Here is a 25,956-nt window from a genome sequence, read left to right as displayed (position 1 = left end):
TGTGGCAGCAATTTCACCCACAGCAATTGCGCTGAAGTCCCTGACTAGAACACAGGGGACAAGATCCAGGGCACAGATCTCCCGTGTGATGGGAAACTGGCATACCTGTAGGAGACATGAGAAGAGACCAATTACTTTAATTGTTGGTTCGAGTTCTTGAAAAGTCTTCTTTGCTGTAGCTGGAGGGTGATGATGCTGAGCTGTTAGGTGGTATTTTCCTCAGCAAAAATGTTGTGGTTTCAGCCCCAGTGATTGAAAGGTACTTTATCCTGCACGCACACACACACGCACAGCCTGCAAATCACATCTAATGAAAGATAATGAAAGGGTTTTGCAGTCCCACTGGTGTGAGTGGGACTAACATCAACAAAGTGGCGTCACAGCCCAGTCATCGCCTTCCAAACACGATATTCCTGCAACTTCCAATCGTGTTTATAGCTCACTGCAATTCTTCGCATTGCTTGAGTTGGAAAAGTTTATTTCAATGAACTTTCCAGCCCTTTAATGTGAAAAAATAGCAAAGATAGGTAACTAGGAAACATGAATAAACATAATGAAACATAAAATACTTGTAGTGATATAAGAACTGACCTCAGGCAATTAAAATTATTAATAGAAAAAATACTTCAGTGTCAAAACCTGAGCGTATCAACATCATTCACATTTGTGTAATCGGGATTATCTTGTATTTCCTGACAGCCAGGCAGGAGGGAGTCCACGTTGCAGCTTCTTGACCTTTTTCTCTTCGGAAAACAGGCTGAGATACTGCGTTCCTACAGCAGGGAGCGTGAAGGTGCAGTGGTGGGGGGAGGCTGAGCCGCCTTATTCTTTTCAAATATCGACTTTTTTTTATTGTTCCTCTTACAATCTCAATGGGGGAATTTGAGAGCCCCACAACCTACTTCATCATATAATTAGATTATCAGTAAATTTGGACCTCGTACATCAATCACTATAATGCATAGCCTTCACTGAGACAGAAACCAGATGTGTGTGCTGCTGCTTTGTTCTTTACGGTATCTACGGTATCATTAGTGCCTATGCTATTGTTTAAATTGAATTCAGCAAAAAGCAATGGTCCTACCCCACTACAAGCAATCTGATATTGCTGTAGGGATAAATCAACATTGGAGGGAGGGACAAATCTTAGTTGTACTCCTTCGCTGTCGCCATTTGGAAAAGGTTTAAGTGTAACTGGTGCATGCGAAACATAATTTTATCTGGTCAGGAGTAGGAAGAAGACACTGGATGTCAATGTGAGCGCCGTACAGCGGGCATGCCATGGCACTGACACAATGGATTCGAAGCACTACAGTCACCTGGCTGAAATATCTAGGAGCAGGTCCTACCTAGCAGTGCTGAGCTGCAGCACCCGCAAAACCCAACCCCAGCAGAGAGGGGAAATGGGGGCTGTCTTCGCTGGGCACCCAGGAACCCATGGGAAGCAGCAGCACTGCGGATCCTTGCATATGGATGTGGAAGCGAGACTCTCTGTGTACCTCTAAGCTTTAAGTACTTCTTGTAGAAACAGAATAGAGTCTCTGGCCAGGGAAGTGTCTCCCCATAAGGATTTCTGTTTGCTTCACAAACTAGGACTTCACAGGCCCAGTCTTTTGGGGCTCCTTCATACAGCATTCTCCTGGAAGTCAACGTCTGCTGAAAACGAAGGAGCCCAGATTGTATTTGGATTAGAACGCAAGCAGATCATTATTTACACCACTTTTTCATTTTCCTGGCCATCAAGCACTGGCTGGTAATAACCCCCCAAGGGCAGATTATCCTGGCAAGATGCAGCAGCTCTCTGACCACACCTCTTCCTTAGGAAGATCTTGATACTGAGGCAAAAGACAGAGTGCTGGTAGCAGAGCAAATTGGGAATTTTGGCACGAGGTTGCCTGTAACCGATGGTCTTCATGTCCACAGCAGAGCAGAGCTGAACGCATCCACGACCAAGCAAAGATTTGTCATGCAGACCAGAACATGCTTCCTTTCCAAAATTAAAAGCTTGCTTTGATTGCAAGCAGGCTTTCTGAACATGAGCTCTCCCCCTCGCTCCTGAGCGCAAGCCAGCAGATGCTTCAGCGTCTCTACAGCACGACATTCGCTGCTGCTCATCTGCATGTCTAGTGTAAGAGAAGAGTCCCTCCTCTAGGAATAACACGTGTGTAATGTATTACGTTACAGCTAATTAAAGCAGCCCCTGCTGCTGTTCAACCTGACGGGTGGATCATTCAAATACTTGCAGGCATTGTCCTACGAACGCTGAATATTAAAGCTCTGCCACAGCTCAGCCTCCTCACGATGCAAAAAGCAGCTTAGAACGTGCCACCTCGAGTGCCGTCAGGCACTGCTGTCATACAGCTGTACCTGGAAAGCTGAACTGTGTAGCAGGTAGAAGCCCGACGTACAAATGAAATGCAGATAGCACCGTCCAGCTGCGCTCCCCTTGTTGGAGGCTGTCCACAAAGGTCCACTTTGCAGTGCCAGCAAGCGGTCCGAGGTCATGCAGGTGCATAACGAGGGAAAGCAATGGCTGACCCGTTCCTAATGGCAGAATTGGAGTTTCATACAAGGAGGACTCAAGGTGCGATTTTTAAAGAAGTTCTTAAAGCTGCAAAGGATATTAACCACCAGGATTGTTTCCCTTAATATATATTAAAAGCAGTTTTATAGAGGAGGCCTTCGGTGCTCTCAGGTTTCAAACGCCGGGGCTGTTTTACGACGTCGCCGATCCAATAAATGCAGGTGTTTCATCGCGCAGCACGCAGGACTGCCCGGGGGCGGCAGTGAGACGCCCACATTTCTCCCAGCACAAAGGAGAGCGTGGGACCCGAGGTGTCGATCGCAGCGGGGAGAACTGCCTGGGGCATCGGTTGTGTGGAAGGGCGAAAGCCCGATCTGTGAGGGAACACGGGACAGGTCTTTACCAAGATCGGATGGAGCCACTCAATCAGGGGCTGCCATTGCAGCACACTTTCCACTATCAATAATGCACTGTGCTGGGGGCTGGGAAGGGGGGAGGGTGCGGGTGCTGCGGGAGCGCGGCCGTGCTGCGGGGCTGCGGCTGCGGCCCGGTCCGCGCCGTCGGGTGCGGACGGAGCCGGCCCGGGCCGTGCCCCCGTGCGGGCAGCGAGCCGCCGGTGTAGCGTTACCTGGGCCACTCATCAATAAGCAATGCCCGCTATTATCTTGATTGCATTCTTAATAGGAGAGGTCAGCGCGGGAGCGATATTTAAATGGATCGCTCCGGCCCCGCCAGCGTAAACCAACACCCGCCGCCCCCCCCCGCCCCCCTCCCGGCCCGGCCCCTCCGTGCCCTGCCCGCCGCTCGGGGGGCGCGGGGAGCGGGGGCCGGGCGGGGCGGGGCGGGGGAGGCGGCGGCGCGGAGCCTTTAAGCGGGGCAGCGCGAGGCGGGCGGCCGCCGCTCCGCTGGCCCAAGCGCCGGGCGGGGGGCGAAGTTCGGCACGGCTCCGCTCGCTTAGGAGGGAGGCGGCCGGGCCGGGTGCTGGGCGGCTGCCGCTCGGTTGCCCTCCCGCCCCTCATCAAGCTTTGATGAGACACTTGAGCCACCACCGCCTGCGTTGCCGGGGCGGCGGAAGGCGGCCGGAGGCACCGGGCGCCCGCGAGAGGATGTGACTGCCCGGAGGGGAGCGGCCAGCCTTTGTGTGGACGACGGAGGTACGCGGCGCCCCGCCGACAAAGTTGCGGGGCCGGGCAGGCGGGCCGTGCCGGAGGGGAGCCCGCCGCGTCGGGCACCTGTCGGCCCCGAGCCGCCTCCCGGCGCTGCCCCGACGGCGGCGGAGCGCGGCGCGTGGCGGAGTGCGCGGACCCCGCGCGGGCGCGGCCGTGGGGCGTTGCGTGGCGCCCCCTGGCGGCGGGCGCGCGACGGAGGTGGCGGCGCTTCGGGGAGCGCCGCGGGGCCGGGAGGGAGACACTTGTTGGACGCCGGCGCCGCCGGAATGCCCGGCACGCCGCCCGCCGCTAGCGCCGTTCCTGCGCCGGCAGCGCGGCGTCCTCGCCGCCCGCCCGACGGGAGCGCGGGGCGCCCGGCCGGCCACGCCTCGCGGCCCGAGCGCTGCGGTGCGGCCGTGGGGGCGGCATCGGAGCCGCGCCGTGCGCTGAGCTGAGCGTTCCGCTCCGCTTAGTTCCGAGGTTACCGCTATCGCGGGATCGATAGCCATTACTTATTTATATTTCTAGTAACGCGGTTCTAATGAATGCGAGGAACCTATCCCGGCGATACATTTTTTCCTCAGCGTTTGAGTCATCTTTAATTCATAGCGCGATGAGCGCAGGGCGGTGTGCCCAGCCTGGGCCCCTCGCCTCGACGGGGATGGGCTGCCGAGAGCTCGTCGTGTCAGCCGAGCCCCTCTCCCTCGTTGGCCCCGGCTCCTGCCCCGCTGCCCTGCCCCCTAGCTCGCTGGCTGCACCTGGAAGGAGCCGGTGGCGGCTTCGGCCGCTTGCTGGCTGAGAATTGCCCAGAGGGGCTGTGGATGCCCCATCCCTGGAGGTGTTCAAGGCCAGGTCGGATGGGACCCTGGGCAGCCCGGTCTAGTATTGAATGTGGAGATTGGTGGCCCTGCGTGTGGCAGGGGTTTGGAGATTCGTGATCCTTGAGCTCCCTTCCAACCCTGGCCATTCTGTGATTCTGTAATTGCTGAGTTCAGAGGCTTTCTGCAGGATGCTATACCAGGCAGCAATTTTCCGCTGTAGTACTACTGCTTAATGTTCAGCTCCATTGAACCTCGGCTGGGGAAATCCATTTGTAAGCAGCGTGCTGCCTGCTCAGCCCACTGGCGTGCTGGGCTGCTGCCTGGAGCTGCCTGGTGCTCCGGGGCGGTGAAATTAGGGTAAGCGGATCAGGAGGAGTGCGGACACTGTGTCAGAATAATCCAGATGTGATAAGGGAGATAGCAGAGGAGAAAGGGAAATGGCTTTTGGAAGCTAATCTGGAGAAGTTCGATTTCAAGCAGCGTGCTTCTAAAAGCAAAGGCACGGTGTTGTAGTACTACAGAACACTGGAATACTATGCAGTGTAGCGTTCCAGAGGTGCATTAAAATGTGGAAGGATGTAGTGGCAAAGAAGGATCCGTTCTTTTTCTTTAAAGCTTTGCGCGCAGTGATGATGCTGAAGTGAAAGCAGCTGCAGTTAAAAGCCTTTGCACTGCCCTTAGTACTTCCTGCAACTGTTGCTCCACTGCTGGAGGGAGGAAGCAGAGCATATTGCATCTCCAGCTCAGTAATAGCTGTGTGCCAGGGAGAGGGCATAAACGCAGCTCCTGAGGAGCAGGGTGAGACCATCGCATTGCTTCCGTGCGTGAGCCTGCTTCGAGATTAGCCATTCACTCGTCTGCCTTCCTGGCTCATGTGAAAAGCTGAAATGTTGTTCTGAGAACGTGGTGTGTGCCTGTGCCAGAAATCTTGTGTTAGGCATTGTGTGAGCTGGTGGAGGCTCCACGAGAAGAGGATATGTGCTTTTAATAGGTTAATTACAAACTTGTCTTGACCTGCACTCAAGCATATGTTGTGAGCACTTGGTTCCTCCTGAGTAGCTAAATTGCTGCTTAATTAGGAAACTCTCAATCATTTCTTAGATCAGTCCATATACTGGCATTCCTGCAAGTACTTAGCTGTGAACACCCTTTGAAAAGCACTGATGCGAAGCTATTTCTGTGTGTTACTGAAATGTGGTAACACCACAACCCACTGCTTTTGTTTCCAAGCAAGAAGGTGCCGTGTGTAATAACGCCCTTGTTCCCCAGCACGCACCATTAGGAGGTGGCACAGACGCCAGCTGAGCAGGCTGCACCACAGACGAGCTGGGATGGGGCTGCCTGCTGTTGATCAGCTCATGGATCCTATTGTTTCCTGTGCTCGTGTACGCTGGTTGTGTGAGCTGTGTGGGGCAGGGATCGCCGTTCATGCAGCCCTGGTCCCTGGCAAGAGCTCCTCAGTACAAAAACTAAACAGATCTTGCTAGACAGCACTGGAAACTCTGCTCTGGTGCTTTAGACTTGCATGTTGTTACAACAGATGCTCATGCTACTTGGTTTGGAAGCACTAGCGTGTACTAGAAGAATGCAGTGTTTTAATTTGGGAGGTACAAGTGTGTGTAAATTGGGTAGGCACTGTGTTGTGGTCAACATGCTTACGCTGGCCATGTTGCTTACAGGTACGGGCTCTGAGCTGTCGCATGCTGTTTTCATTCTGTTCCGTGCAGAACAGGGCAAATAGTCCTGTACCTACAGTGTAGGCAGGGTCAACATCATAGTGCCTGCTCTTCAGCTTTCTGGGCCTATTACAACAATAGGTCAGTAGAATTCAGCTGCTGTGCTCAACTGCAACCATTACCAGCTAGTCAGAGCAGCCTGGAGTGCTGAAGACACTACAGATGCCATGTAATAGTCAGCTGTCTTGCAAAAAGAGAAGCCAACTTCACCTCACCGAATTCTTACCACTTAGAACTTGGGAGCTGGCTGGGGTGATGCTGATTTGAGGTGACTGTAATGCTGCAGTAACCCTGGTAGTAATGGAAGCAGAAGGTCCCATTATGGTGTAATTTAGGCGTCACAACTGGATACAGCTGTCTAAAGATGAGTGCCATGGACAACTCGAGAAAGCAAAAGGAAGCTTCATTTAGTGAATTTCCATGCCCCAGTGACAGCTGCCATAAGGCTGTAGCAGTGGTATGCTTTTCTCAGTAAGAATCTCCTATCTTTCAGAGAAACCAGTTAATTAGGGCAGTTATTTCTGGCCGTGGCATTTGTATAGAACAGAAGGCATGATTGTTCTTATGTTTGTTTCCCTGAGTCCTTTGATCGACTAGAAACTCTCGATGCTTTACGCTATAAATTACCTCAATACTTTGGCACTTCATTTCTTTTCTTGTGCACTTGGTTAGGAAAACGCAGAAATCCTTGTGACTCAGCTTCAGACTACTATAAATTATGAAGAAATGGGAGGGGGGGGGGGGGGGGGCCACATTGCAAATTAGGAAAGGCAGTTCTAGGAGGATGGGAGGAATACTAGTTGCTAAATTTGAGATAAGCATCTTTTGGTATCTTAAAATCTGAGCAGCTACCGCCACCTAGAGATCTGTGGCACAACACGCTGCTATGGCTGGCCCTTCCTCTGTGCCTGGACAGTTGCAATGAGCCAGGCTGCTGATAACCCCTATCTGTATGTTTTGTAGGCGATTTATTTTTTTAGCAACAGCAGACTGCATTTGGGAGAGCAGAATAAGCGTTGTTCCTTACTCAGTTTCCCAAGAACTGGTTATGAGGACAGTCCAACGTGCCTTTTTTTTTTTGTCAGTAAACTCAATCTTATGTGCAATTATTTATGGGCTCCTAAAATAACTGTGGACTTATAGCAGTCAAAATGCCCAGCAGGGTTAGGAAGCCAGCACAAGCAAACATCAGTAGGAGCTGAGAACTTCCAACTCGTGCAACTTAGGAAATACAAACCCTTTACTGCTTATGCATGCTGCCTATCTTTCCAGGTGGTACTTTCGGTAATTTCTTAAAATATTTTAAATCTGTTGGTGTAAAGTAGATCAGAATAAGTGTTCTATATGTGGGAACTGAGCTGTCCCTTGGGAAGTTGAGGTGCTGTGGCACAGGGGTGTTTGCTTTTCAAGTAGGGAAGCGACTGCAGACTGTTCATGCAGCCTCATAGGTTAAGGGATACAGCTCTTGTACCAAACTCTGATATGTATAAAACTATAAAACTACCCTCCATTCACCTGGAGTTTGGCATCCAAACTGCCTCCCCTCCATAGGCAGTGGGCTATCAGTAGGCTGGTAGGCACTTAGATACATGTAGTATAGCAAGAAGGTTCTGGGAAATGATTGGGAAACTCAGCAAAGTGCTGTTGTATGCTCCTTATTAACTCAGCATGTGAAAGACTCCAAGCATGTTGCTGCAGTTAAGGCTGTAGTAATAAGAACAGGACTAGAGTCCTTTTTACTTTACTGCATTTTGCTGAATCCTGTACCTTATAAAGGAGTTGAACGTAATCTCCTCTCAACTCTAGCACATGTTATGCTTTATCTAACGTGATCAAAACACTGCTTTCTTTAAACATAACAGCTCCTGGAGAAATGCAGGTTTGTGTGTGTGTGTGTGGTTTTTTTTTTCCTAGATCGAGGAATTAAAGGTTATGATCTCTGAATTCCTTAGTCTGTTATGCCATTTACTTTCTAAGCTTGGTGCAACACTTAATATCCATATGGTTTAGTTTACCTTTCCTTATGCTGGGCATGGTTCCCTCAGTGTGTTCAGTATTTGATGGACTGAAATAAAAAGAAATGGAATCTAAACTTGATCCGAGGGCTGGATTAGTAAGGAAACCAACCTACTCTTCATCATTGCTGCCACCGCAGTACAGAACCGTATGGGCACTGCTGGGATGAGAGATGGGACTGAGTTTTGTGGTATTTCTAGATAATTGTGCCTGCTGGCTGCCTGCATTAAGACTTGGATGTTCACTTGGTATTTACATTCCTTTTGATTTGATAATCCAGTTTGAGCTTTAAATGCCAGGAGAGAAATGTTGTTTGATAGAATTTGTACCGAAAACCAGCACAAGTCCAAGGGGGAAGCAAAGCTGGTAACAAGGTTAAGCTGGCAAGGGTGACTTAACCAGAACCTGTGCCAGGAAACTGTGGTGGGGTAGGTCTGCTGCTGAACATCACGATTGCCTTTTATTTTTTTTAATGGATTGAACCAAAATGAGATATAAACACTACCAAGGTTCTTCATTTCTGCTTTTGGAGGTACAAGTGTAATGGTTTATGTCAGTGTCATCTTTTCTTTTTTTTGGTATCTAATGTCCTGCAGACTGGTGAAGAAAGGCTGTTTTTATTGGGAGGCGATGTTGAACATCTCATTACAACAACAAGGCACTGGTATGGGGCATGCAAGTTGTTGCCAATGAAATGGTGCAGAGATAAAGATAAGCAGGTGCTTCTTTGCATCTACTTACAGCAATACAAATTTGATGTAACGATTAGCATAAAGTCTGAAAATGAGCCTTCCCCTCACAAGCTTGTGATTGGCATCTGGATTTAAAAGCTGGCTTCCTTGAAAGACTCATTTCAAGTCCCGTTCTCTTTTTCAGTTGCTATTAATGATTAATTTCTGCTGCCCTCAGTGCAGCTTTAACTGCAAAAGTAGCAATAATGATGAGCAAGGTTGTTTGCAAAGGATATGTCAGTCAATTTCACATACCTCCATTAGAAGTTAGGAAGAAAATACTTACAGGTCAACACCTACAAAGAGGTCTATCTCCAAGTCTGACAAGCCTGAGTGAGACGTCCTGGGTTCTGTAATGCTCCAGCATGAACTCAGGTCAGCTGGTTCTTAATCAGAATTGTTCAACACGGGTGTTCTCTTAGTGTGCTGTGACTCCTGTAACTGTTAGGAAAATTTGGAAGCCCTGTGTCTGGAAATAACACAAATCATTTCCCCAGCCTTTGGCTAATGAACGGCCAGCTGTGCAATGGCAGCTAGGAAGCATAGTAAACAACGTCGATTTCTACTGGAAGATAAAGGCTCCGGAGCAACTCTTCAGTTGCAAACCATCAGCAGAGCTGTTATTATTCAAGTTGTGCTCACTGGGAAATGACTGAGGGAGAATTGTCGATGCGCTGCGTATCTTATCTTGTTCAGACATACTTTGAAACGTGACCTGCAGCTTCGACCAGGACCATCCTGAGCCCTTCGTGTTTTCTGCCAAAAAGATGCGTTTGTGGAGGTGCCACTGCTAGTGTTTCTTTTATCGTTTTTATTATTTATCATCATGATGACTTTGCTGTAGTGGCTTCACCCCCTGTACGAGGAGCCTCTGTTTGTATTATGCGTAGGATGGCTTTGCTCATTGCTATTTTATCCAAGTTAAGGCTGACCTTTGCTTCCTGGCAAGCTGCCTGTTTTGCATTTCTAGGGCTGGTCAATACCTGCTTCTTCACGAGAACAGCTATTTCCTGAATTTCATAGCAGGCTTCTGGGTAAAAGCAGCTTCTGGATGATGCATTTCAAATCAAACCTCGTAGAGGTTTTGGTGGTGAATAATATTTTTGCATTAACAGAAACAGTTCTGCCTTTTCTTGTTGTTTGTTACACAATGGTTGAGCCCACAAATTAGAAGCATGAGGCTCAAAGCTGAAGAATGAAAGAAGAAACAAAAAGCCATATGGCAGTGGCAGGAGGTCCTGCCACCCCACCTTAGGCTCGTGACAACATGCCCTACATTTAACCTACGGTCAGGAACTAATTAACAACACAGATGGAAGTGAGCTAGCATGTGTATTCTAAATAGTATCCCTCAGGTTTTAATCAGCTGCCCTGCCTCTTTCTGGGTTAGATATGGAATTTACTGTAGAGAGATTTGCAAAATATGTGAATGATGCATATGGTTAAGGTAGCTCTGTAGGGGCTGAAGCAAGGGATCGGGAGCAGGAGCTCCCACGTTCTGTGGTTTGCCAGTGACTTGCTGTGCAACCTGAGGAAAGTTAAGTTTTGTCATGTGCTTCAGTCTACCCAGTAGGAAAATAGGATGTTGAATGTGGTTTCTCCTCACCTAAGTGTGCTGAGATTCTGTGTTTGCAAAGCGCTTCTGATGCTTTGACAGTCTGTTTTGTGAGAAGTGTTACACGACCGGAGGCTCAGCAGTGTAAGTACCAGGTCTCTCTTCTCTTTCAACTTCTCCAAGGCTTTCACTCCCTGTGGAAATCTATTGGTCGTATCTGATAAGGTGTTTTATTTTGGAATTTTAGTAATTTTGAGGATCTTCAATGCTATGCAGAGGTTTGGGAGAGGGAGAACAGCTAGCTGCTTTCTATGGAGTGACTGAATAGTTTTGTTTCTCTGACTTTCTCCTTCCTCCCCCTACTCCCAGCTATTTGAAGAGAGGCTCTCCTTCCCTGCAGGGCAGTAGGATCTGCTTATGTGAAGGGACAGGTATTGAAGTTTTTATAGAGGAATGTCTAATTACTGAAATCCCGTCTATGAGCCCACCCTCTGGAGCTTAAGGGCTCTTACAGTGAAGACTGTAGGCTGGCAGCAGAACCGCTTTGTTCTGTTGGGGGTGCGAGTATCTGAAACAAAACACCCTAATGTGGAGTGGAGGGAAGTTGGATTGTGTTGGCCTGGGTTTTGCATACTTTTGTTTATAGGCATGTCTGGGCTATTTGTGTGCTTGTGTTGGTGGGGGAAGGGGGGAGCTGGGCTGCACACCTAGGAAACTTTCTTTCTTCCTCTTTAAAGTGTAATTAATCCTAAATATGCACATATCCTTGGGGAGTCGGGAGCGTGTGTAAGCTGTTCTGCTGAAACCTGTTGCATATTGTTCTGATGTAGATATTAGCTATAGTCTAGGTGATGGCCCCATCTGATTTTTATGACTGCGTAAATGCTGGGCCAGCTTCACAGCTGGTACAAATCTATGAATAGAGCGCTGTGGATTTATACCAGGCAGTGACTGTGTGTGCCAGAATTAGGTCTGCTGGAATATGTGCTGCTTGAGTGAGCCTCAGCAGCTCTCATCAAAATAACTTCCCACGATGCCACCAATCTAGTGACTGGTATGAGGAGTCATCAGTCAGGTAAACTTCACTTTAATCTGGGGGGATGGAACAACCTAATGCCCATGTGCCGTGTTCACACAAGTCACAGTGTAATATTCCTCTGGGCGAGAGATTACACCATTATACAACTGTGAAAAGGCAGGAGGTTGATAATTCTTCCTGCAAGGCTGCAGGTTTTACTTCTCTTTTTCGTTGTGTTCTAATAGATGTCTGGATCTGGAGCGGTGCAGCTACTGAACTTCGTTTTCTGACGTTTGCATCTTTGTCAGATACACTTCCTCACCCCCTCAAACTAACTCCAGACTCTTCCTATACAAAATTTGAAGTGGAAGCAACAAGGCAGTGTTGTAAATACGTGGGTAAACCTGTGGGTAAACCCGTGTGCTGCTCTCTTCTTGCTTGGCAGCTGTGCCGTGAAGGCTTGCCCAACTAGGGATGGAGCAGAAAGCTTATTTGGGTGGTCTCAGCTACTGGCTTGCTGGTTGAGGGCTGTGGAAGTAGTGTTGCCTATGAAACTTTTGTCCCTCTACATCTAGTTGAAACTGGCCCCCGAATTTTTAAAGTTGCTTACAGAGAACCCGACAGTGATAGCAAAAGTCTTGTTTCAACATGAAATCACAGAGGGGGGAAAGCAGGCTGAAAATTACAATGCTTTGAAAGCTGTGATGTGCTGCATTGTCAAAATAAAGTATCAGTGGCGAAGACAGCAGTTCTTGCCACAGGGTTTTCAGTAGTTATGCTGATACATTAACTTCACAACACAGTGCTATCTCCAAAGATAAAGTAGTTCTTACAGCAGGACAGGTGCAGGGCTGGCTGCCTAGTGAGATGGGTTAGATTGCTGCCCCCTCTGAGGGTGTTTAAATAAAATAATGGCAATTAAATAGAAGCTGTCCGTTATTCCATTAACATATATTGGGGTGGCTTTGTGAACTTAGAGATTTCTCCTCCTGGTCTGCTAGTTCTTGTGTAACTTTGGATTCCAGTACTTCTAGGTGTTCTGGTACCTTGTAGGGACAATATTACCACAGAGATGCTGTGCTAACAACTGGATGGAACATATGTTTTGAGAAAAGTCTGCACACGAGGGCAGGCAGCCAGAAGATGACTGATAACACCACTGACGAAGCAGGCATATTGTTAATACCTGTCAGGAGTCTGACAACAGGCATTTCCAGTTTCTGGTTCATACACATCACGGTGCTGATCAGCTTTGTTCCAAGGACTGACTATGGCTAAAAGCAAGGTATTCCCTTACAGCAGTGCCACACACAGACAGGGATTCAGCGAAGGTACGTATCTTGCAAAATAAGCGGGCATAGCCCTTGCTGTAGAGGAGGCACTGTCCATGGGCAACTGTCTGATGCTTTAACTTCTTAACCATTGCTTTTCCTTGGCTGAGCTTCTCTTACGTTCACGTTGAGTGCGTAACTTTCTATAGGTCCTGGGAAACTTGCCACTTGCAGCAGAGCTGATGGGTGCGTGGGATGCTTTATATGCTGTTCAGAAGTTTATAGGTGCTTGTAAGATGCGAGCTTAACTGGTACAGCAGCTTCTGGGTCGTTGGAGGGCTGCTGGACACACGTCACAGTACAAAGGATCCAACTCATGCTAGTTTGCCTGCAGTGTGCTCCATTCTGCTCCTGCTTTCAAATGCCAATTATCCTCAACTTCAGTGGGAGCTGCATGCATGTGCTTGGCAGAATAGCATTATCCTGTGATGATTCAGCACAGTGTTGCATACTAAAGAGCTGTAGTAAAATGGGAGGCAAACCACAGATGTTGCACTGAGGTCTGAGACTCTGCCCTAATGTTCTTTCATGCACAGGTTGGGTTAGCATTGTATAAAGCTCTAGTGGAAATTGGAGTGAATGATTTTGGAGAACTGTAATTATTTGCTTTTGCGGAGGATCTAGATATTATCTTGGCAGGGAGTAATAATTCTATTGAATGGTTTTGTAGTTGGCTTTTTGTTTAGCTGTTTTATGTGGGTTTAGATTTTTTTTTTTATATGATAATATCTAGGTGAACTTAAAGTTCACTTAAGTCTTGTAATGTTCCTTCTGAATGAACGTAGAAATGGCATGAGCGTATCACAGCAAATTCTCTAAAACAGCTTGATTTTGGGCTTGGAAAGCGGCGTGAATTGTCAACCTGGAATTTGCTAATGCTATAGCCTCAGATTTGGAAGTCTTGTCTCTGCTGTCTGGTGTTTCTGGTATGGCAGTAGGAGTATGGATGGCATGTTACCCTACCCATGCTACTCCTGGTGAGCATAAACCTGCTGGTAGCTGCTATTTGAAGAGGGCTTTCCCTGTATAGCTTGATGTGGCAAACACACAGTCCCTTTTGGAGCTGAGTTTGTTTACAGGGATGACCACAAAGCCTGTGCAGTTGGGGTGCCCCTTGTGCAGGATGCTGTACAAACAGCTGGAGAAGCGGTGTGTGTGCCATGGGCTCTCCCAGCAATTCCCATTGTGAATGTGTAAAAATAGTGCACATCTGTTCTCTTCTATGGGTGTTGTCTCTGTGAAAGCTCTGATACCATCTGTGAGCCTGGCCTGCTATTCCTTCGCCTGTGCACACTGCCAGAATTTATTGTGCCTCTTTCCTGGTGTTTGCAGCTTGGGTCCAAGATCTGGCCGACAGAAATCCTGCTGGGAACTCCTTCAGGCCTGTACTTTGCCAAGTGAACTACAGGCACACTTGTAACGAGGAGCCTGGCTAGTCTGCTCATGTTAAGAACGGCTGAATTCCTTCTGAGAGTTTTGCAGCAAGTGTGCCCTTTGTATTGTTTGAGCACCCAGAAAGGTATGAGGAACGTTTGTAGGAAACTGATGTGTAACTCTATGAGGGATCAAGGGTGTTATGTTGTGGCATTAATATCCTGTATTATTTTCTTTGGGTTCTTTCCCACCTCTGGTCGATGGGACAAGTTGGGTTGGGTTGGTTTTGGTTTGCGAGGAGGGAGGGGGGAAAAAAGCGTCTGTGTTCTTCCTGACATGAAGCAGCGACTTAAAGAATACAAATTGGGCAAGGGCGTGCCTATGTATGTATGTATACATGAGAGGTGTGTGTGGGGGGTGCTTTATTTCCAGCAATAAAAATTAATTATATAGTTGGCACGAATAGCTGTGAGGATAACCATAGTGCGTCAGACAGCCAGTTATGCGTGTATTAAAGGTTAATGCTGTTTGTTCTCAGTGCATTAAATCTTTGTAAAGCATGTGCTGACATGCATCCCATTCTGGTATCTGTTCACACACTCCAGTAATGATGCGTGGAGCAGGAACTCGTGCCTTTGCCATTCGGTGCTATTTAGTAAACTGAACTTCTGTATAAAGGTCTTAGAAAATGGCAAGGCAGAAAATGATTATCTTGCTGCTAATTTGACTTTCCACTGCATGCTGCTTTTCTGGAGATGAAAGGATTCTGAATCTATTCACTACTGAAAGTTATTTCAACTTTCATGGCGCATCAGGATGCGGGAAGGCAAGTTCATGTTCACGGTTGTTCTTCAGGTCTCTCTGCTGGAAATACAACCTAAGCCATTAGATTTCTGCTTAAAATAACTAAAAATAATGAAATGAAACAATTAGCTGGTGAATTCTCATTAAATGCTAAATACCTAAGTAAATAGTGCAGCTAAGTAATTGACTGCATATGTAAACTAGCTGTAATTGACATGACCTTCATTTAACAAGCCTCCTTCCCATTAGTGGGGACTGCTGCCACAATTATGTGCCTTTATTCTAGCTGTAATTGTATGGACTTTATTGAAGTACAAACTAGGTCATGTCTTTCTGAGATCTGGTCCGTGGTGGGTGACCTGTTTTCATGGCTTCAGCTTTGTTGCTGCATTAGAGGAGGAAGGATGCTCTCACAGCCACGAGAATGGATAGCATTTAAGGAACTGGTCTCAAGCCTCATTTCTGACAGGCATCTTGTGTGACCCGAGGAAGCTGTTCAACGCTGAGTCTCAAGGCAGCTAGCATGCTCCTATTTAAATAGATGTTCAGCAGGAGCACGCTTGGAAAATGGGAAAGTATGGATTTGTCCTGTGTTCCAAGCCCTTTCCGCTTCCACGCAGGTGATGTGGTCCCTGCCTTGTGACTGGAGGGGTGTATGTGATCTGTCAGTGTTTGGAGTTTGTAAGGCACCTATTGCAGCAAGACAGCCAGTACCTTTAATCTTTGCAATACAACAAGCGTTTGATAGGTAGGGAGTAGAAGAAAAAGGACTGGAAGATGCTGTCCAATTTGTGTCCAGTGCTGCACGGGGATATTAGTCCTGCTTGCTAAGTGAGAGCTGAAATCATGCACACCCGTGAGTCTGTTCATCAGTAGCTCAAAGGCTGTTTCCATCCACAAAATGAGGTTTGTTTTAATCTGCTGTGGTATCTTAAACTACCAGATTCTGAGCAACTTCTCATAGAAATTATAGCCTTTAGAATGAAGATGCTTCCTAGAAGTTTAATTATTTTGCTCAATATTTTGAGTGGAAAACCTGAGGACCATGTATATTGCTCTAGTCGTTGTGAAGGTAAAGGAGAATATTCTCATGTCCTGCTTGTGCTGTTCAGTTTAGTCTGCAACTCTTATACAAAGATGTAGCCGTGTGCTTGCTTGCTAATGGTATTCCACGTGTCTGCACTGCTAAGCCATACTTTGACATACTTCTCTATTGATATAAGTGGGAGGGAAAGGGGTGGCTTTTCAGGTGGTCACATTTTCTTGTGAATAACGTCTGTCATAAAGTTGTTGGCTTTCAGAGACTAGTTGTGTTTTTTCATAGTACCTATCATAGGGACGGTCAGATATCAGATGGGATGTAAATTGATCAAGCTTGACAGCAGTTTTCCTCCTAAATGGAGGGCAAAACCAATTAAGAAAGGATTAATTTAATGTCTGAGATCACAGAATCACAGAATTGTAGGGGTTGGAAGGGACCTCCAGAGATCATCGAGTCCAACCCCCTGCCAAAGCAGGTTCCCTACAGTAGGTCGCACAGGTCGGCATCCAGGCAGGTCTTGAACATCTCCAGAGCAGGAGACTCCACCACCTCCCTGGGCAGCCTGTTCCAGTGCTCCGTCACCTCGCTGTAAAGAAGTTCTTGCGCACGTTTGTGCGGAACTTCCTATGCTGCAGTTTCCGGCCGTTTCCCCTTGTCCTGTCTCCACTCACCACTGAAAAGAGTCCGGCCTCGCCATTCTGCCCCCCACACCTTAGATCTGGTGGCCAGCCAGCAAGTTGGAGGACACTGAGCTTCCTGACGGAGCTTCTCTGCACCTCTCTGCTTCTCATATATTGTCTTCCTCTTAAGTTTTCCTCTCAAATGAAGTTCTGCTATTGTAGTCACTCTGGATCCTATCAAGTTCATTGCTATCATATATAAACAGTTCAGTGATAATAGGGAAGGATGTGTCCTGTTCCAGGAATCACTGTATCCTTGGCTTCACTTAGCAAATCCTCAGCCTCCAACGGTCAAGCTTCACTGATGGATGCAAGCTCCTGTTTGTTCTGTGCTTGCCTCGGTCCCGCCTGTGTTGTGTCCTGCTGCTGTCATGTTGGGCGGCCCTCTGGCTGCTGTGTGCTCAGACAGAATCCGTCCACTAGAGTCCAGATATTGGCTGGGACCTTTGGGCACCACTCTAATAAAAATAATGACGCCTTGATTAGGAGCCGCCTGCTCTGTGTTATGTTCAGTGCTCTGGTGGTCAGAGGACGCAAAACGGCTTTTGATTTTCCTTTCACATGAAAGAATTCTGAGAATTCTCAGAAGAGGGAATGTATGATTCTTGTTCCCACTGGCTCTGTCCTTTTATGCTAGCTAAACCGCTCTGTCTCCCTCCTGTCATGCCTCTCCACATTTGACCAAGGAAGACTGATAGCCTTTTTCCTTGTGTGGTAAATCATCTCTAGTGTCTGTTTCTTCCCTTTGAGGAGGAAATCTGATACTGCTCCCTGTAAAATGTGTTTTTAAAATCCCAGGATGAAAAATATGCGAAATATTAATGTTCTGCATGGTTAGAGCAAACACTGTGTTCCTGTGAGTCACAGATGTCAGGTTTGTTTAATCTTAATAAATCTGTGCCACAGTAACACTTTTAAACAGGAAAAGAGATGGAGGCAAGAAAGTGAAGTTGTGCTGGAAAGGAGGTGATTCTTAGCCAGAATTTGGCTTAGTAGCTGAGGGGAGGGCATGGGCACAAAAAATGTTGGTTTTCATTCCCTGCACCCCCCAGCACTTCATTAAGTAGACTTTGAGACCCACGTGTCAGGCACTGCCTTTCTAGTACATATTTCATTTTCTTTGTGCGTTTTGTGATTGATTGTCTTTCCACATTGGAGTCTTATGAGTACTAGTTTCCCATAGCATATTTGCAGGAGATGAAGTAAGGCTTTTTACATAGTGCCCTGTTGGCAAACAGAAATAGCATTTACTCCAGTGAGTGCTGCCAAGTATGAGGTACTTCCGAGTGAACTTCAAAAGCTACGAAATAAGCATTAGCTGCTGCTTCAAAAATGTGAACAATGCCATTGCTTTCTAGCAAGCAGAACTGGTGAGAGAGCAGATAGGAGGGAAATACAACAACTGGACACATGATAGATGTTGTAGTAGCACTTGGGATCAGACTAAGTATAGCTCTGTGTCACAGCAGGATTTGGGGGGCTCTCGTTGTGATCGTATCCTACCTACGCACTCTGTTCTTCAGGAAGAAACAATTTCTACCCTGAGAAACACATGGAGGCTTAGCAAAACACGTGAGTAGCTGCAGTTGTGCAAGCCCAAACTGTTTGGAGTGCTGGTAGGAATGAGTTTTGCTAATCCCAAAGCTGGTGAGGAGTTTTCTTGCCGACGCTGTTAGCTGGTGCTGTCCCTGTGTGCTCAATGAGGAAAGAGCCAAGCCAACTGATAAGCCTGAAGGCATGGCCCCTAACGTGATCCAGAACTGGAGGCAGAATGTGCGAGAAACAAGGCAAGCTGTTCTTTGTTCAGGTATGGCAGTGTGGTGTGGCCTGGCCATGCTGTTAGTTTGCATGGGGAGCCCTAGGCTTAAAACGTGTGCTTTGCCCACTTGAAATTAGCTGCTGTGGGGCTCTGGGGAAACGCAGCACAGCGATCCTGGCGCTGTCCTTTCGGTACAGCGAGCACTTTATCAGTGCTGTAATCCAGTATGTCCTTCCCCTGGCACTCACATGATGCAAGCAATCTTTCCAGCTCCAATTTAGTAGGGTTACAAGCGCACAGTCCTGCATCATTTTCTTGTTCTATATTTGTATACGTACCTTCTACTTCTAGTTGAGGGATTGACCTGGTGAGACCTCTGAGGTGCATGGCCTCTTCCTGTGCTTTGAGGATTGCTTTTAAAATACAGATGCAATTTATCCTGGTGCCGTTCTGTTTCTTTTGGATTTGACTATTTTTGGCATAGGGAGATCTTTAAATAAATAATATTAAAAAAAAAAAAAAATAATCAAATATTTGGCTTTCCGCTTCCTTGCCTTCCACACTTGTGAAGCTGCCTTTTAATGCTGAAACGCTATGTTGCTAAATAGCAGTTCTGCTCTTGTTGTTACTTGAAATAGGTGTAATAGTTCAGTAAATAAGGAATTTGTGTAGTATCTGATCTAGTACTTATCACAGCAAGACATTGGCACATATGAACTGACTCACTGTTATCAGTGTTGCCCAAGTTTTCGCTTATGATTTATCTGGAAATCTAAATTGAAGAAACACCTTTGTACCAGAGTATGCTCCTCCACTGGTATTGAGTTGCAGCTGCATGCATGCAGTGTATCTCTGCAGGAAAAGCATGATGTCTTGTGACAGTTTAGGTGAATTTTGATAGCTTTGTTCCTCTGAGGTTAATTTCCTTCTTGTTTTTGTCCTTAACAGTTCCACCAAGTTAGAAGAGTGATGACCATCCTTTTCCTTACTATGGTTATCTCATACTTCAGTTGCATGAAAGCTGCCCCGATGAAAGAAGCTAGTGTAAGAGGACAAGGCAGCTTGGCTTACCCAGGTCTTCGGACCCACGGGACACTTGAAAGCCTAAATGGGCCCAACGCTGGTTCAAGAGGACTGACGTCGCTGGCGGACACTTTTGAGCACGTGATAGAGGAGCTTCTAGATGAGGATCAGGACATCCAGCCCAGCGAGGAAAACAAGGATGCGGACTTGTACACATCCCGAGTCATGCTGAGCAGCCAAGTGCCTTTGGAACCCCCGCTGCTTTTTCTGCTTGAGGAGTACAAAAACTACCTGGATGCTGCAAACATGTCCATGAGAGTCCGGCGTCACTCGGACCCAGCTCGCCGTGGGGAACTGAGCGTCTGCGACAGCACGAGCGAGTGGGTAACGGCGGCGGAGAAAAAGACTGCAGTGGACATGTCTGGTGCGACCGTCACAGTCCTTGAGAAAGTCCCGGTACCGAAAGGCCAACTGAAGCAATACTTCTATGAGACCAAATGCAACCCCAAGGGGTACACAAAGGAAGGCTGCAGGGGCATAGACAAGAGGCACTGGAACTCGCAGTGCCGAACTACCCAGTCTTACGTGAGAGCTCTCACCATGGATAACAAAAAGAGAGTTGGCTGGCGGTTTATAAGAATAGACACTTCCTGTGTATGTACATTGACCATTAAAAGGGGAAGATAGTGGGCTCATGTTGTACAGATTATATTGAGACGAAATTATCTATTTGTATATATACATAACAGGGTAAATTATTCAGTAAAAAATAATTTTATGGACTGCATGTATAACTGAAAGTTTATACAGTACAGTGATTCCACAATCTATTTATTGAACGTATCCATGACCTGAAAGGGAACAAAAGTCAAAGTCATTTGCGCACAAATTAAAAACAAAACAAAAAAAAAAAAAGGAAAAAAGAGGAGAAAAAAAAAAAAAGAAAAAAAGCAAACAAACTAAAAAGTCTGCATTACATTCCTCGATAACGTTGTGGTTTGTCGCCGTTGCCAAGAATTGAAAACAGAAAAAGATTTAAAAAAAAAAAAAAATTAAAATTGCATGCTGCTTCAATTGTGAATTGATGATAAACTGTCCTCTTTCAGAAAAATAAATTGAACCAAAACATTCCGTTTACATTTTAGACAGTAAGTATCTTTATTCCTGTTAGTACTATATGTTTACTGCTTTTACCTTCTGATAGCGTTGGAATTAAAACAATGTCAAGGTGCTGTTGTCATAGTTTTACTGTTTCTCTTATTTTTGAATTCCCATCAGATTTGGGAAGAAGAACAACAACAACAAGGAAAACCACATTACCTTATTCTGGATTAAAGACAAATTTGTTTCTTGTATGTTGTGAAGGTGTTTGCAATAGCAATCCGACTACTACTGATAAAAATAAATAAATAAAAAGAGGCAACTGAAAAAGAATGGTGATGTTCCACTTCACATTGTTGAACTTCAGGCTTCAAGGCAGCACTCAGTTAACTGTCTGTCAACATGCTTTGCTGGGTTATTTTTTTAGTAAGTCATTGTCTTTTGAGACTTGCCTTTCTTTACACCATATTTGATTGTGTTTGGGGTCCCCTCCCCTTTTCTCTCTCCAAGAAGGTTGGCTGTGAGCTTCAGAATGTTTCACTCTGCATACAGCTGGAGCTTGTCACGTAGAAAATGCTCTATGGAGCATTGAGAGCGGTGATAACAGTGTAATATGACTGTGCTTGGATCTGACATCATAGTGAAGCCTGGCAGTGGTGTCAATGCAATAGGGTCTGAAACCCTCCCCAGTGAATCGGAGGTCAGCAGCACTGGAGAGCTCGGTCAGTTCAGAGGAAGGTTTGACTGAGGCTGTCCGGATTGTAGTTGGGACTGAACTTGGTCCTGTGCATCTCCTCCATGGAGGGGAAGCTGTGCCCTGCACACGTGGTGCACACAGCCTTTGTGCTCCAGTGTGAGAGCCAGGGGTGGAGGCAGCCAACGCTTAATGTGCATGTCTGCTACTGTCAGCCTGCGCGAAACAAGAACTGGCGTTAAAAGGAAGTGAAGAGCAAGGGCTGGAGTAGCTGGCTTAACATCTGCTTAGGTTCTGACCTGCTTACTAGGCCCTGTGCTGCCGCTCTAATGAGCTAGACAGAAGTAGTTCCAAAAAGGCAGGTTGTAAGCTTCAGAGCTGGGCGTAGCGCTTCATCTGGATACTGTGGGTGGAGAGGCAGACATAGCTCATTAGTGAGCTCAATAAAGAGAGATGCTGTATTTGCAAATCCTCTAGGCAAAGTAGCTGGAGCAAAGAGGGGAATGCTGGAAGACGTAACTATTGAGAAATCTGCATAGTGAAAATTAATTAAAAGCTGGGCACAGCTGATTCGAAATATCATCCCCTGTGAAGAATATATTTCACGCAGAATTGATACCGTTCCTAGTAGAAACCCTGTCTGCTAACTTCTGTGAGCTGGCATAGATGCCTTCAGAGTAAGTGGTTTCTTCTTAGGGTAAAAGGGCTTCCCTTTGCTAGGAATGTCAAAGTGGAGTCATCCTCACTGTAAAAATAATTTCATATTTTGTATTGGCTGCACGTTTCCGGGCTGTGAACAAGAAGAGAACATTATGTGACCGACTTGAGCTTCAAACTTGAGGCATTCCCACCTAAAAACCAGAAACTAAGGAAATCTTACTGAAATGTCCCAAGCTTTGGCTGTTCCTTATGCAAGCTGGACGCTTGTGGTGAGGGAAAAAATTATTTTTTCTGTAGCCAGGATGTTTATGCATATTATAATCCGTGGCATTTAGTAACCTGAACATCTCTTGGGTGCTGTTGTTCTCAGCCGTGTTTCTAAACTGCTGCAGGGAGATGGGGCAGCAGTAGCCCAACTCACAAGTGTGTTTGGTGGCAGTAATGAGTGAGCAGCATCATCTAGAGCATGGGAAAAAAATGGTAGCTAGGACACAGTGGTAATCTAAGGTATCAAAACAAAATAATTCCCTGGTCAAACAAACTGAATTTCCAAAAGAAGTGTTAGTGCATAAACTATGCTAGAAATAAAGCTCCTCATCTCTCCCAGTTAATTATGGGTACAGCTTCAGTTCAGTCGTTCTGACCTGGGATGGTCACAGCTGCACTTGTCACAGTGAGAACAGTTGGATGGCAGGTCCGAGCGCTGCTGTTAGCTCCGAGTAATTGAAATGAGTAGGACTTGCCAGCTTTGTATTTAAAGCAACTCAAAAATGTAACCCCTGCGTTAATAGAAATGGAGAAAACCCACTTTATATTACCTTTAGGAGCAGGGACTACAGCTGTTGTGTTACAGCACAGACAGGTGGCTTTTGCTCTTCAGCAGCTTTTCCAGCAGAGCCACCTGATGGGGTTTCTCCTCCCATCCCTTCTGCTCGTGTGCTGCTGAGCGCGGCCAGAGGAGCAGCCCTTGCTGTGGGGAGAACTAAGGGACAGCACTGAGAACGCAGGGAGGAACCATGTCCTGCAGCTGCTCCCAGAGCGGATTCCCATCATATGTATGTCAGCTGTTGCTTTCGACATGTGTATAACATGAAAACTGGTAGTTAAGCTGTGCTCCTGTGGCTCTCATTGCTTGACCCAATGCAGACGTGATGGCAGGCTCGGTTCAGTTCACAGAGTTGGTGGGGGGGGCTTGGTTTTCCTTCATGTCACTTAATTGAAATCTTGCTGTGGTCTGTTTGTGACAGAGGTATATCATGCATGTCAGCAGGCCTAGTGCTGTGTTAAGTAAAGACTTGCAAATGTAAGTTCATGTCTGTGGCCTTGTTCTCTACTATTCACCTTGTGTAACATAAATATTTATTGTATATTTATATAATTTTATGTTTTTTGGAGGAAAAAAACAAACACTGAAATTGGCATTAAAATTTAAAAGCAACCGCGTCATATTGTAAATATAATTAAGCTATATTTAAGTGTACTGATTAATATATGTTTAACTATAGAGTTTTTTATGTTTTTAAATATATTTTCAATATATATATATATATATAAAACTTGGGGTTTTTTGGGGGACCATGTGACTCTTTTCTCTAACTGTAAAACAAACTTGAGTTTTACTATAAAGATGTGTGTTCTTTGTTTTAAAACAATTTTTACTTTATTTTAGCAATAAAATCTCCCTTGGAGGGCAGATAGCCACCTGTTTCATAGCTGGACAGTTAGCATCGGGAGGGGAGTGCTGGCAAGGATTTGCTTTCCATAAAACATAAGGATGCTCACAAGTGATGTATTTCCATATATTTCTGGCCCGTAGGTCCTCACGAGACTAAAAACCCATGAATGACAAACAGAAATGATTTTATTCAGCTGTAAAACGATGACTGTAATGGAAGTGTGCTGGGGAGTCACTAACATTAATAGCAATGGGTACGTGAGGCCCAAGTCCCGCAGCTACAGGCCAGTCCTACGCTTGATTTTTAAGTGGTGTCATGTATATTTATATCCACTGCACTGAACTTATTTATGACCCCACACAGTACTGAGAGTGGAATTGCTCAGATTTAACATAGCGTTTCTGAAAGAATATGCTCTGCTGCAGCTGCCAAGCCTTTGTATATTTAATTATCCCGTAAGCCTAGAAAAATCAATAAATCTTTGTGATGAATAGAAAACCTCCATATAACGTAAAGAAGAAAAGAAAAGCAAAACAACTTCTCCTCAGAAATTTCCCAAGAGGTTGGTGCCAGTACCATCTCCACGAGAACCCAGCAGACAGCGCTTCTGCAGATTATCATTTCTATTAAACACACGGGCACGTGTGCTCCCTGCCTTATTGCTATCCTAGCAGAAAACCAACAGAAGCCGTAATAAATAGGCAAACTGCTGCTGGCTGGAATGATGGGGCCGTGTCCCTGGACTCACCGTCCCTGGAGGTGTTCAGAGCTGTGGCACTGAGGGCTGGGTCAGGGTTGGGATCTCAGTGGTCTTTTCCAACCTTTGTGGTTGGATTCTGTGGTTCTATGGCATTGATGTGTCGTGCCTCACTGCAGGCCTTCCATGCTGCCAGCCTCTGCCCGAGACAGCAGTGGAGATGGGGGAATACACCGAGTTGTCTTGTTCTACATATATGGCACAGGTAACTAAAGAACAGATGGGCACCCCGAAACCTTTATTTCTACCCAGGAACAGTCTAGTGGGAAGGAAAGAGATAATTCCATAGCTGTTATCACTTGCAGCAAAACTCAAGGCTTTTAAATTACCCAGCCAGAGAAGAGTGGCAAACAGTTAACAGAATATCAAGGCAATATTCAAGTGCAGTGAGAAGGCGAGGATGTGTATTTCAGCTTGTCCCAGGTGGATCCAATACACTTTCACAGGCCGCCTCCCCTAATTAAGAGAAGATACCTTCTGGCAGGGCAAATAAAGCAAGAAAAGGAAGGAATGCACTTATTTGGATGGAGTAGAAGCAGCACCGAGGACTCACCTAAGTTGGTAGAGTTCTGATGCGGGTTGGGGAAGAGTAAGAGACTTATCTATTTAATTTTAAACACTTGCTACCAAGTAGGGTAGCTTAAGACTGGGATTGACATAAACCAATGGGGTTGAACTGAAAAGCTTTTGGGTTGATTGGTGGGGCTTTTTTTTTTTGGTGATAGGTGCACGGTTGGTTTGGATGATCTTAGAGGTCTTTTCCAGCCTTGGTGATTCTATGATAGTCTTTTGAACTAATCAGGCTCTGAGAGCTGAGGGTATTGCTGCACTAAATATTCCTTTAACTGGCATCTATGCTGAATATTTTAAATTATAATAATAAGGTTTCCAATTAGATTTTTTTTTTTCCTGACCTTTAACTAAAGGCCACTCTGCTGGGAAACTCACTTTTGCTCTAACCCCAGCATGTTCCTTAATAGAAGCCTCACTATATTTGGACTCCAGCCTTGGGAATCTGTTATTTTAAAACAATGAGAAGTCAATGTGGCCATGTTTGTGTAACAAAAATAGTGCTGCCACCTTAGCCTTTCTGATTTAGGGAACAGCCCTGCGATGCTACGCTGCTTTCAGTTCTACATTCTGCTTTCAGTGGATGCACACACTTCATGTACAAACTGGTACAGCCCTGATAAAACTACCTCCTACTTTCTTTCCCAGGGCAGCTAGGCAAACACCCAAAAGGGACTACGGAAAGAAAAGCATTTCTTCTAAATGCTTATTGCCAGCAGCTTCCCAAGGAGCTGGCAGCCTTACTCTGTGCCAAGGCCCTGGTGGCAGCCAGATGGTGCAGCTGGAGCACAGGCAGATGGGCACAGCAAACAAGTCCATAGACCACCAGGTTTATGGCTAGAGTTGGCAGCACGGCTGTGGTGTACACCTCCTCCAAATTAAAGCAGATTCCAGGCATAACTCTGCATGTCCTTACGGCTTATAACTGTTGCCTGC

The 25,956-nt window shown here is 46.3% G+C and overlaps 1 protein-coding gene across 6 annotated transcripts in view; it reads left to right on the top strand.

Annotated features, from left to right (window-relative positions):
• BDNF (brain derived neurotrophic factor) overlaps positions 1 to 23,431 on the top strand; it is a 33,980-nt gene extending 10,549 nt beyond the window's left edge. For 2 of the 6 annotated variants that reach the window (XM_042882775.1, XM_042882777.1), the window contains exon 2: positions 19,488 to 23,431. In XM_042882775.1, the coding sequence (XP_042738709.1) occupies positions 19,509 to 20,249 (741 nt within the window). In that variant the 5' untranslated portion in view covers positions 19,488 to 19,508 and the 3' untranslated portion in view covers positions 20,250 to 23,431. The other 4 variants (XM_042882774.1, XM_042882778.1, XM_042882776.1 and 1 more) reach the window with 4 other exon arrangements.
• The last annotated feature ends 2,525 nt before the right edge of the window (positions 23,432 to 25,956 follow it).

Source organism: Lagopus leucura, unplaced genomic scaffold, assembly GCF_019238085.1.
Source record: "Lagopus leucura isolate 7727_CA_CO unplaced genomic scaffold, USGS_WTPT01 Super-Scaffold_100035, whole genome shotgun sequence".
Lineage (NCBI taxonomy): Eukaryota > Metazoa > Chordata > Aves > Galliformes > Phasianidae > Lagopus > Lagopus leucura.
Note: the sequence above shows the minus strand (reverse complement) of the source record. Positions and strands in the feature narration are given on the sequence as shown.